Source organism: Macaca fascicularis, chromosome 7 (genome assembly GCF_037993035.2).
Source record: "Macaca fascicularis isolate 582-1 chromosome 7, T2T-MFA8v1.1".
Classification (NCBI taxonomy): Eukaryota; Metazoa; Chordata; class Mammalia; order Primates; family Cercopithecidae; genus Macaca; species Macaca fascicularis.
In genome coordinates, this window is record NC_088381.1 from 33,085,341 (window position 1) to 33,099,093 (window position 13,753).

The window sequence follows — 13,753 nt, forward strand, 5'->3', positions numbered from 1 at the left end:
TGAAAATATAAAGTCAGGGCCAAACTTTTCCTTAAAGGGCCAGATTGTACATAACTTAGGCTTGTGAGCCCTATGGTCTCTGTCTCATATAACTGTGCTGTTGTAGTGCAAAAGTAACAACAGACAATATGTAATTAAATAGTATGGCTGTTCTAATATTTTGATTATAAAAATAGGTAGTCAACTGTGGGTCATAGTCTGCTAACCCCTAACACAGAGAATTAAAATGTTTTCAAGGAAGTGGAGGCCAGGCATGGTGGCTTACGCCTGTAATCCCAGCACTTTGGGAGGCCAAGGCAGGTGGATCACTTGAGATCAGGAGTTCAAAACTAGTCTGGCCAACGTGGCGAAACCCCCATCTCTACCAAAAACAGAAAAATTAGCTGGGTGTGGTGGCAGGCACTTGTAATCCCAGCTACTTGGGAGGCTGAGACACGAGAATTGCTTGAACCTGAGGGGCAGAGGTTGCAGTGAGCTGAGATTGCATCACTGCACCCCAGCCTGGGCAACAAAGCGAGACTCCATCTCAAGAAAAAAAAAAAATGTCTTTAAGGTACCGGATAAAGATGAAATACATTAAAAGTTTAAAACCAGTCTGGCGCGGTGGCTCACGCCTGTAATCCCAGCACTTTGGAAGCTGACGCAGGTGGATCACCAGAGGTCAGGACTTCGAGACCAGCCTGACCAACATAGAGAAACCCCGTCTCTACTAAAACTACAAAATTAGCCGGGCATGGTGGCACATGCCTGTAATCCCAGCTACTCAGGAGGCTGAGGCAGGAGAATTCCTTGAACCCGGGAGGCGGAGGTTGCGGTGAGCCGAGATCGCGCCACTGCACTCCAGCCTGGACAACAAGAGCAAAAACTCCATCTGAAAAAAAAAGTTTAAAATCATACTTTATACTTCTCCAAATCTCCACAAACAGCATGCCTTACTTTAATATTCAGGGGAGAAAAGTCATTTTAAAAAAGGTGTTGGAGTGGATCAGCAATACAGTCAATTTTTCTATTCTGTTTTTGGTTAAGTCTAATGATCCTAGATGTACCTGGGGCATTTTCCAGAAACCAAAACCCAAGGTAACTTCTGTGATCAACTGTCTTTCAAGTCATTAACTTCTGCAGCTACAGCTTCCCTTAAAGTGTGGCCCAATAATCTTCATAATAATGGCACACTGTGCCATCAATGAAGTCCAAATTATGTGGAAAATATTTGTTAAAAATGAAGGCAATTTTACAAGACTTTTAACAAGCAATTAAAAGTTCGCTAGAGCTAACTATAAAAAGCAATTTCACCCAACATATCTCATTTCTTAAAGATGTTATAGTTGTTGCTACAGATGTGTTTAGTTCCTCACAAATGATCTGAGTGTATCTTTTAATTTGAAGCTTTTAAGTTGAAAATTAAATATTGTCATGGCTTTCAAAAATCTGTTTATTCATTTTGTCTACATTGATCTGCAGATGTGCCTCAGTCAAAAAAATAGTTATGCATCGCTTAATGAGAGGGATCTATTCTGAGAAGTGCATTGTTAGGCAGTTTCAGCGTTGTGTGAACATCATGGAGTGGTCTTACACAAACCTAGATGGTACTGCCTACTATACACCTAGGCTATATGGCATAGTCTATTGCTCCTAGCTTGCAAACCTGGGCAGCATGTTACTGTACTAAATACTGTAAGCAAGTGTAACACGATGGTGTTTGTGTATCTAAACATAGAAAATGTGCAGTAAAAATATAGTATAAAGATAAAAAATTGTACGCCTGTGAGTACTTACTATCAACGGAGCTTGCAGGTCTGGAAGTTGCTCCGGATGAGTCAGTGAATGGTGACTGTGAAGGCCTAGGACATTACTGTACACTACTGTAGACTTTATCAATACTGTACACTTGGTCTAAATTTAAAAATGTTTCTTCAATAACAAACCCTAACATACAATAACTTTTTTACTTTATATATTTAAATTTTTTTTACTTGACTCCTGACACAGGGTCTTGCTCTGTCCTTCAGGCTGGAGTATAGTGGCTCGATTACAGCTCACTGTAGCCTTGAACTCCTAGGCTCAAGTGATCCTCCCACCTCAGCCTCCTGGGTAGCTGGGACTACAGGCAACTGCCACCATGCCTATTTTTTTTTTTTTTTTTGAGACGGAGTCTTGCTCTGTCGCCCAGGCTGGAGTGCAGTGGCGCGATCTCGGCTCACTGCAAGCTCCGCCTCCCGGGTTCACGCCATTCTCCTGCCTCAGCCTCCCACGTAGCTGCAACTACAGGCATCCACCACCATACCCGGCTAATTTTTTGTATTTTTAGTAGAGACGGGGTTTCACCGTGTTAGCCAGGTTGGTCTCGATCTCCTGACCTCGTGATCCACCCGTCTCAGCCTCCCAAAGACTAATTTTTTTATTATTATTATTATTTTTTGCAGAGGTGCAGTTTCACCACGTTTTCCTGGCTAGTCTCAAACTCCTGGGCTTAAGCGATCTGCCCCTCTTGGCCTCCCAAAGTGCTAGGACCACAGGCATGAGCCACTGTGCCTGGCCTTTTACTTGACTCTTTTCTATTAATGTTTTGCTAACAACACAAACATTTGACAGCTCTACAAAAATACTTTCTTTCTTTATATCCTATTCTATAACTTTTTTTTACTATTAAACAGTTTGTTTTTACTTTTTAAACTTTTTTGCTAAAAACTAAGACACACACACGCATTAGCCTAGGCCTATGTGGGGTCAGCATCATCAAGATGTCACCAGGCAAGAGTATTTTTTCAGCTTCATTATAATCTTATTGGACCACCATCATACATGGGGTACGTCATTATGTGGCACATAACTGTACTTAAAAGATAATTGTTTTTCCTCTTATGTTTAGAAATAGGTAAATCAAGTGTTTTGCTTCTTAGCTGAGTAAACAAGTCTTAGTGTTATAATACTCTAGTAAAAATAAAACACTTGCAATCCTCTTATAGTGCATACAAACTTCCTATTTCATTAAAGTTAATACAAAGAGTAGTCTTGTAGTAACAAGAAGTGCATATGTGAATATGGTATTCAGATTTTCAATATAAATTAACAGTGCGTCCTATAAAGTAAAGCTTCTTGATATTATTAAACTGCACTTATAATCCAGCATAATCCTATTGTTTTAACAGCGAACTATAACATACTAAGGCGTCTTGATGGTTCTTAGGCAAACAGTCACTAGAGTGCATCACTGGCTTTCATATTTCTATCAAAGGAGTTTAAGCACTACAAAGCAGGGGTAGGCAAACTACAGTCCATGGGCCAAATCCAGTCAACATCCTATTTTTGTAAATAAAGTTTTACTGGAACACAGTTTCAAATTTACATATCATCTACACTGGCTTTCATGATACAAGGCAGAGTTGGGTAACTGTACTACATGGCCCACAATTATTTACTGTCTGGCCCTGTAGAGGAAGTTTCCTAACCACTGCTCTAAAGCACTGCTACCAAAGGTTTGGTTTGCATACCTGGATTGGTTGTTCCTGACTGGAGATAAGGAGATTGAGAGAGAATGTAAACCAGCTATGGTTCCAAGTACAATTCTTAATTCAACTATTTTTTTTTTTCCATTGCCAGGCTTTCTCAATGAAGCAGTTACAGTCTAGTATAGGTTCCTTTTCTCATAGTATATAGGTACAAACAGTTCATTGACCTGCTACTTTGAATACCACAACTCGAAAGGTATATGGGGGCTGGAGTAGCAAAGCTCCAAAGGGATTATAGACTTATTTTGAGCACTTAGAGGCTTATTTTGGCATAGTGCTCTAGAGTTTTGTGGTATAATGTGATAATGTGGCAACACACTGAATGAGACTCACAAAGTGGTCCTTATAGAGACAGGCCTTTTCCCTACACTCTGCTCTTCTAAGATTCATATTTTCCAAAAATCTTCCATGATACAGAATTACATTTTAACAAGGTGAAGGATGACAGCCAATGGCTCCCTCTCTCCCTATCTTTCCTTGGGAGCAGGAAAGATAAAAATATTAGCTCTCCTCCTCAAAATACTCAAAATAATTCATAATATATTTTGCCTATTTAGCCTCTTTAAATTGTTGAGCAGATAAAAAAGCAGATATTAAATTCTATTTATCTGGAAGTAAAAGAATTTATAAAGCAAATCTATTCTCATAAATATTAGCAATATTGGCCGGGCTCGGTGGCTCAAGCCTGTAATCCTAGCACTTTGGGAGGCTGAGACGGGCGGATCACGAGGTCAGGAGATCAAGACCATCCTGGCTAACACGGTGAAACCCCATCTCTACTAAAATATACAAAAAACTAGCCGGGCGAGGTGGCGGGCGCCTATAGACCCAGCTACTCCGGAGGCTGAGGCAGGAGAATGGCATAAACCCGGGAGGCGGAGCTTGCAGTGAGCTGAGATCCGGCCACTGCACAGAGCAAGACTCCGTCTCAAAAATAAAATAAAATAAAATAAATAAATATTAGCAATATTGTCCCCTGTACTTTAAGTCCTAATTTAAAATAATGCATCAGCAGTTAAAGAACGTAGAATGGAATCCTCACCACTAACACTGATATTAAATTTCTTAAACAAGTATATAATTTCTAAAGGAACCAAAGGTAATCTGAATCAAGCAGTGATTGGAAAAATAGAATTATTCGGGGATAGATTTTTATTGCAAATATTTACTCAAAAACTACTATATACAGCAGAGTTTTAATCGCCATTTAAAACATTGAACATTCAGTGAAACAAAATTTAAGAATCCGAAGCACATTTTAAGAAGTAAAAATGAAGCATTTTAAATAAAAGTTTATTAGTACTTCAAAGCAAACTACTGTTCTTCATATTATTCATTTCTATATCTATTATATTCTAGATGATAAAAAAACTGAGAAATCAATGTAGCAGCCATCTTATAGATAAATTAGGCTAAATCTCCAAAGCCAGTTTTTTACATCACTGTTTTAGGTCCCATTTGAAGTTTTTATTTTACAATTACAGAAAAGTCACTTAAACATGGCTGAATACATGCCAGGATATGTTTTCAGTTTACTGTTTTACAATATCTACATTATACCATACTTTGGTTTGGCTTCCAGACCATTTTTATGGGCCTATTTCTAAAGCAGATCATTAAAACAATATTAAAAGCATAATAGCTACAGGAGTTTCAACAATGGGTGTCTACTTTACATTAATACAACTAATACATCGAAGAATTTCTACACAGCTTACACACTGACAAAAAGCACAAATATAAATTTATATCTTAATAATTCCACTTTCACTGAAAGTTTAATTAAGGTAAGCTTACAGCCTAGCAGGCTAACACTTGTATGGAGGTACAAAGATTCAAATATTCTGTTTACATGCGTCTGACAGACTGGAATGTTATATTAAATCCAAAATTAAGTTTATGTTCATCCAAATTCTCATTAGGTCAATTTCGTACTCTAAGCATGCTCCATTTACCAGCATCATCCTAAAAAATTAAGCCTTCATTAACAATGCCAATCAGCCATTATTTTAAATCAGTTACTCCCAAAAAGTACATGGTTTCCAAATTTTTTCCTCTCAGTTCACTGAAAAGGATGTATAAGTAATAAGGATTTTTAGCTTAGGACTGATGGAAGTTTGAAAGGCTTTATAAATATAACTAATATCATCAATTCATGTCAGCAACCAAATCCCATTTCCTTGAAAACCATTAAACGAGACCTTTCCACTGCAACTGTAACTATCATTAAAATCTTGTTCATGTTTTTAATAACTTCTTGGGAATCCCTACTAATCATGCTATTATTGGCAAATTGATTTGATAACATAGGTTGAACACACAGGTAAAGTGTATGTGTGACCTCCCTTACATATTTCCATTTCTGAACCTACAAAAGCACCACTGAGCTCACCTGATAGCACTGTTCCAAATGCCCTTATCGTTGGTACACTGAAACTTAAAATGACTAATTTCAACTTCTTTCTTTTTCATCTGCCAGGTCTACTGTTGCCTCTGTTGTGCTGGGGTTATTTCCTCCAGGAATGTCATCTGTTTGATCAGACACTACTTCATCAGTCTTGGCTGAAGGATCACCACTACCTTTCTGAAGAATCTCTGTGGCTTCATACTCAAGTACCTCTGATGGAGTCAGAGGTTCCAAATGAATACTGCCTTGCTCACTAACATCAGAACTAACAGATTCAGGTTCATCTCTTTTTCTCAAAAACTGATCAATGCTAACATTATCTGATGTTAACCGCAAATCCTTAATATTCTTTGAAGAAAATCTGGCTTCACTGGAGTTGTGATCCTTAATCTGAGCAGATAAGATTATGTTTTCTGAACTTTGGCGCATCTTCAACTCCATTTCCTGACAAACATGTTGTATTTGTGTTTTCTTTTCTACTTTATCTGCACCAATATTTGAATCACAACTGAAGATGTTTTTGCAGCCAGTTTCCTGGTCTGCAAGACAGGTTTCATTTTCCTTATCTGAAACTGTTAGGCTTTCTTCACTTTTTGTTGCTGATGAGCCTTCAAATGAATTTGCATTACATCCATTTTTTTCTTCTGAAGAAGCAGCTTTATCCTGTTTACTGAAAAATAAAGTAATTTATTATGTATTTCTTCATAAAGCAATGTTTTTGAACACTATCAAAATAAAGACATGCTCTAAAAAATAAAAAGTCAAGGTACATTTGCACATCAAAAAGGAAAACAAGTCCAAGTTCCCCATCCTTGCTGTGCCAGTATAATTTAGCAGGAGGCCATTTTCTTAGGCAAGATTCTGAGAAACTCTGGAGTCACATACTAAAAGATGTCTATCAACTAGTCTTAGTCCTGGCTGTCATTATGTTCATCTGTCCATATCTCTTGCCTGTTTCTAGTTTAAATTTAAGTATTTTTATTAACTTGCAAAAGTACCTAAAATAAAAAAATATATTTGGAAAAAATCTATATTTTTGTATGATTTTTTTCTTTTTTGAGACGGGGTCTTGTTCTGTCACCCAGACTGGAACACAGTGGTGCAAATGTCTCACTGCAGCTTTGACCTCCTGGACTCAAGTGATCCTCCTACCTCAGGCTCCCAAGTAGCTAGGAATATAGGCGCACACCACCAAGCCCAGCTAATGTTTTTATTTTTCACAGAGACAAGGTCTTTCCATGTTGCCCAGGCTGGTTTCCTAGGCTCAAGCAATCCTCTTGCCTTGGCTCCCAAAGTGTTGGGATTACAGGTGTGAGTCACCATGTCCAGCCTCCTTTATGATTTAAATAGCCTCTTATGTTTAGGATGTTTTTCCATACATAAAATCAGATAATCATTCAAACATATTCTCTAATTTTTAATAGCCTAATTTTAAAAACATAAACACATGCCTGAAAAACTATGTAAATATATAACATACATACACATCTAAGTGTGTGGACATGTTTGTACACATATATATTTATATGTGTGTGCTTCTGTGTGTTTATTCTGGCCCTGATGTGTTAACAGAAACTATCTAGTGAACCATAAAATACGAGAAACAAGATTTCTAAGAAGATCACCAATGCATTATCTAGATCTAAGGATGCTTATTTTACAAAAATAAATTTAATGATTACATATACCTTATTTCTTACATTTAATCAATCTGACATTTAGACGTATTCCCAATGAATTGCACAAATATCCTAGCAACATTTCCAAAAGGCAATTTATTATTTACTAAATTGTTATTTATATAAGGCTATTTCTCTGCTATTTGTTTTGTTCTACTGATTTGTCTTTAGACTATTCCTAAACCAATAGCACCCAGTTTTAACAATTACTGATTAACAATATACTTTAGAACTAAACAAATCACCTATATTCTACAACTCTTCCCCATAAATTTCATACTTTAAAAATGTAAAAGATATTTATCAAGGAAGCTCATTAAAACAACGTTTAAAATAGTGAATATTAAAAATCTAATTTTTTTTTTTTGAGACAGAGTCTCACTGTGTCGCCCAGAGTGGAGTGCAGTGGCATGATCTCGGCTCACTGCAACCTCTGCCTCCTGGGTTCAAGTGATTCTTCTGCCTCAGTCTCCCGAGTAGCTGGGATTACAGGCACATGCCACCAAGCCCGGCTAATTTTTGTATTTTTAGTAGAGATGGGGTTTCACCACATTGGTCAGGCTGGTCTCGAACGCCTGACCTTGTGATCCACCCGCCTCGGCCTCCCAAAGTGCTGGGATTACAGGCATGAGCCACGGTGCCCAGCCAAAAACCTAATATCTTATCCAACAAGAAAGGAATGATTAAATACATTATGGTATTGCTAAGTAGAAAAATATAAATCTTTTTTTAAGTTTGTCAGTTTCCAAAACAAATCCCATAAATGTTTATTCAATTCATAATTTAATTTGTAAAATAGTCTATCATGCAGTTAATATATTATTTTTTATCATGGTAAAATTTTGCTTTTCTTGATTTGGATCCTCCCCATTTCTCTCTCTCTATATAGATATAGATATTTTTAAGGCTAGTCAAGCGAAGCGGTGGGAGTGGAAAAAGAACAAAGAACTCTGCAACTGGCTGTGATCAATCAGTTGTATCATTTTTGTTACATTATGATTGGGCAAGTTTGTCCACTATATTTTGTAATCATATGTTAGTGGTAGATTAGAAAGATTCTGATTTTTACACCAGGCTACTTTAATCAGTATTCTCATTAATTTCAATCATTCTTAACTCATTTTTTGGATCTTAACTGGCTAATTACATATAGAAAAACTATTATTTTTTTCCTCATTTCAAATTTGTATAATTCTTATTTTTGTTCAGATCATAATGGACTAACTACAATTTACAGAAAACGTTACATAATACAGAGATGATTAGTCCGCATTTTCTAACTCTTTAGTTGATTTTTTGTTAACAGTCCCCTGAGAACTTACAAAAAATGCCAGGTGAAGAAAGGGCGAGATCACTTTACTAATGAAGTATAAGAAACACCTCCATAGGAACTTAATTAATAATTTGCTTTTAGGGACAAAAGATTAATCTCAACAGACTAACAGGCAACCTACTGTAAAATATATAGCATACAGATATAAATGGGTGAAATTACTTAAAAGACAAAATAAAATTACCCTTCTTTGGAATAATGTTCTAATTGGAATGTTCAGATTCTCTTCTGCTAAAAGACTGTGAAACATCGTGTGTTCTTTAACATTCTACCAAAGTATGAAAATTTTAAAAGCCAATCCCTGAATTTTGAAACTATTGAAATCCTACCACATAAGCAGTCTTATAGCTTTTGGAAAATACTTTAAAAAATCTTAAGATTATCTATTTGCAATAACTGTTCCTGTCCAGTAACACGTAGCATCTTGTAAATGTATTCATTTAATAGGGGCAAAGAAAATCTGCCAACATTTTACTTGCTAGTAAGTAGTTTTTCAAAAATTTAACAACACAAAATATACTCTATATGTTTAAAATATTTAAAAACGAAGGATATAGAGAATATTTTTGTTGGATTAAAGTTTTTAAGTTTTATTTTAATTAAGAGCCATTATAGAAAATAGCACTATATACAAAAATTTAAATAGTCCTTTGCCAGTTAACTGTGAAATAATGCAGCTCAAGTGTTATTTCGTATACTTGAATTTTAAGAAACTCATTTTTTCCTTATATTTACCTTTCAGAATTCGATGTTTCTGTTTCTCTTTCAGGCATGTTAGGTCTTCCAATTTCCTGAAATAATTAATAATACTTTTCTTTTACATTCACAGTTAATCTTAAAGAAAACTATTTTTATTATGCTAAACTTTCTGGATAAAAGAAACTTAAGTGTGCAACTTAATATAACACAGAAATAGAAAAATAATTTATTAAATATAAAATATAATTAGAATAATTATCATAATTATATGCGGTTTTAAAAATGTTTTTAAACTTATAAAAGTTTCAGTGTACCAAAAGTTTCTGATTCAAGGTAAAAAAGCAGTTACCCACCCATGTCAATATCTGCTTTTCTTAACTGCTATTTCAAATGTGGGTCATAATTACAATTACTTAAACAGAAAACTAGTAAAACACAACTTGAATTTGAATAACAAGATGCCTCCATAGTATTTTATATAAATATATTAAGCACAGATATTTAGATAAAATATTTTTGAATTTATGATTTCATAGTGAGTCACGGTAACCCTTCCACTGTCAAACCAAAAATATGAAACAGTCCACTAAGGAAGAAATATTCTACTTATTTCAAATGTTTTACAGGGAAGAAAGAAAAGAGTAAAACCTCAGTAAGCCATAGGCCAACCTAACAGCTTGTAACAATTACCAGCTATGCAGTACATATGATGCATGAAGCAGTGTATTAAGAACTTTACATTCACTATCTCATTTAATTTACATATTAGATTTTATAAACACTATTTTTATACATGAGAAATAAGACTGAGTGGGAACCCAAGGCAATACCACAATAACTGGCAAAGAACCAAGGCAATACCACAATTAGTAGTAAAGATTCAAATCTACATCTACCTCTTAACCACTATGGTAGATCAACTCAAGCCTATAAAATTGATAATGGTGTATTTATCACACACATTCATCTACTCACCCTCTCAAAACCCTGCTAAAATGAGGGCAAAGAAATAAAATATTTTTACTCATAAAGATGAAGAAAACATCAAAGTATACTAATTGCTAAACAGATTTCACCAACTTTTTAGAAATAGGAAAGTCACTGGAAGAGTTGGTACTGACTTAGCAGTATGGAGGAAGTTACAATGAATGTCTGCAGTGGAGGAGTGCAAGGAGAAGAGAATCAATTTGCCCAGAGAACCAAAAATATCTGGTATTTGCAGGTGGTCAGTATACTATTTAGCACACAAAAAGTAAAAACAAAGCATTGCTGGGAAATCTAAATGCTCCTTCCCCGAAGCTTACACAACAGGTACCTATACCTTCCCTTACCAAAGAGGCTAAAAGTTAGCATCCTTCTTAACTTCCTTCCTTCCTTTTTTTTTTTTTGACAGAGTCTTGCTTGTCACCCAGGCTGGAGTGCAATGGTGCGATCTTAGCTCACTGCAACCTCCACCTTCAAAGTTCAAGCGATTCTCCTGTCTCAGCCCCTCCAGTAGCTGGGATTACAGGCACCCACCACCATGCCTGGCTAATTTTTGTATTTTTAGTAGGCATGGAGTTTCACCATGTTGGCCAGACTGGTCCCCAACTCCTGACCTCAGGTGATCCACCCACCTCGGCCTCCCAAAGTGCTGGGATTACAGGCATATTCCACCATGCCCAGCTAATTTTTTTATTTTTAATAGAGATAGGGTTTCACCACGTTGGTCAGGCTGGTTGTGAACTCCTGACCTCAAATGATCCGCCTGCCTTGGCCTCCCAAAGTGCTGGGATTACAGGGGTCAGCCACCGTGCCAGGCCTAAAAGTTAACTTTCTGAACTGGAGATAGTCTAGACTTATGAACACCAGGAACAGCAAAAGGCACGCAGGAGATACTGAGAAAACGCAAAGATTTCGTAGAAGTCCACATACTTAACAATTCTTCTCCATGCCTGGCTTCCAGAATGCCAACAGCCAGAGAACTCACTCCCCAACCTAGCACCCTCAGCTAGAAGCTAGATTTCTCTCTGAAGAAAATGATCAACCCCAAAGAAAAAATTTTCCAGAATGATTTTTTTTTTTTTTTAAGAGACAGGGTCTCACTTTATCACCGAGGCTGGAATGTAGTGGCATGATCATAGCTCAACTGCAACCTCGAACTCCTGAGTTCAAGCAATCCTCCCACCTCAGTCTCCTGAGTAGCTAGGACTACACATTATGTGCTCACTATGACTGGTTAGTTAAAAAGTTTTTTTTAAATAGAGACGAAGTCTCCAGTGTTGCCCAGGCTACTCTCAAACTCCTAGCCCCAAGGGATCCTCCTGCATCAGCTTCCCAAAGTGTTGGGATTACAGGCATGAGCCACCACACCTGGCCTCTCCATAATGATTTTGAGACCATCCTCCTCAACAAAGAATCAGTCAGCTCAGCACCTAATTTTCCCACACTGAAGTCTACGTAATTCTCATGCAGATTGTGCATACTGTACAGTGCACAAATCCAGAAGGCAACAAACTGTAATTCATATCATCCATTCCCAAAGTAAGATATATGGACACCTGGGGATTCCAAGCCACTTTCAGGAGGCATGTGAAGTCACAACTTTGGCATAAAAACAGTAGTGTGTAAAAATGGTGGCAAATTAATATAACTCAAGGCAGGAGCACCAAACCCAACCTGTACCAGTAGTCATTGCATCCTTCACCACCATACACATAGTATTCTTCACACCACACCGACACAAATTTTAAAAAGTAATAATTTTACTAAATCTCAATCTTTGAGCTCATATCTTTTTAATATTTTGTGTGACAAAATGCAAAGTACGCATAAGATACAACTGTTGCCTACTGAAAATATTTGGGTCTGTGATTGAGTCGTGAGTTGTACTTACCTACATTTTTTTCATAGAACACCATTTTTATTTTAAAGAATGACTGTCAAATTATGAATATTTAGACTTGAGTTTCAGTGGACTTTTTCTTTTTGAAAAATCAACGAAGTGAGCCTGTCGTATCAAGGAAAACAACTGACAGCATTCGTTTCCAGTAACAAAATCAAGCAAAAACTCCTATCTATCACTGATTAGATTAATGCTAATATTTACTGTGAGTACTTGATATTATATAATGAAATATTTCAACATTTGGAAGATCTAGGGCACTTAGTGAGCCAATATGTTCCAAATGACCAATGCATGATATTACAAAATTAGGCACGGATAAAAGATCCATTCAAATTGTAAAACAGACAAACAGATTTTGATGTAACAAAGCAAAAAAGGTCAGTGATACGGAGTTAGATTCCACAGTGTAACAAGCAAGAAAACTTCCACTTGTCTACTTTTGGTGTAGTATCAAAGGAAAATAATCTCAATTATTGGAAAATATTATCAAAGTACTGGGTGAGGCCGGGTATTCCTCATACATTTCAACCAAAAGAATGTATCACAACAGATTGGATTCAGAAACATGAGAATACAATTTTTTTCTACAAAGCCTGACATTAAAGAAACATGCAAAAGTGTAAAATAAAGCCATTCTTTCTCACTAAATTTCTGTTGTTTTGGAAAATAGTTATTTTTCAGAAAAAATGTTATGTATGTTGACATATATTTATTATTTTTATTTTTGACAATAGTTTTAAAATACTATTATTTCAATTTCTAATATGGTAAACATTAGTAATTTTTGAGACTACAAAGGATATACGTAAATAATATCTGCAGGAGTTCTGCAGTCTTCAACCTGAATGGCTATGCAAGAGAGCCCTGTCCCCATTCAAACACTTATGGTTTTCAATGATTATTTTAGCCTCATTCTTTAATTACGTAGGGGTAGGCAAGGATCACCACATAACAAAAGATACACCTTAACATGAAAAATACCAAAATAAAAAGGAATAAAGAAAGGGGCTTGGAGACATCAGATACATTGCTGGGAACAAAAGAAAAAAGTGTATATAAAATATTTAATATCCCCAAAGAGGTATATGTTATTATATCTATTAAATAATAACAAAACTGGCCGGGTGCGGTGGCTCAAGCCTGTAATCCCAGCACTTTGGGAGGCCGAGATGGGCGGATCACGAGGTCAGAAGATCGAGACCATCCTGGCTAACACGGTGAAACCCCGTCTCTACTAAA

At 36.3% G+C, this 13,753-nt stretch overlaps 1 protein-coding gene across 17 annotated transcripts in view; it reads right to left on the minus strand.

The window, feature by feature from the left end:
• Positions 1–4,643: 4,643 nt before the first annotated feature.
• ZNF280D (zinc finger protein 280D) overlaps positions 4,644–13,753 on the minus strand; it is a 97,678-nt gene continuing 88,568 nt past the window's right edge. For 14 of the 17 annotated variants that reach the window (XR_012414992.1, XR_012414991.1, XR_012414993.1 and 11 more), the window contains 2 exons: positions 9,664–9,719; positions 4,644–6,586 (listed from right to left, as the gene is read on the minus strand). Coding sequence is in view for 11 of the 17 variants with exons in the window: in XM_045395504.2 (XP_045251439.2) it covers positions 5,962–6,586; positions 9,664–9,719 (681 nt within the window). In the remaining 6 variants the exon portion in view is untranslated. The remainder of the gene's footprint in view (positions 6,587–9,663; positions 9,720–13,753) is intronic. The other 3 variants (XR_010588075.2, XR_012414989.1, XR_012414990.1) reach the window with 1 other exon arrangement.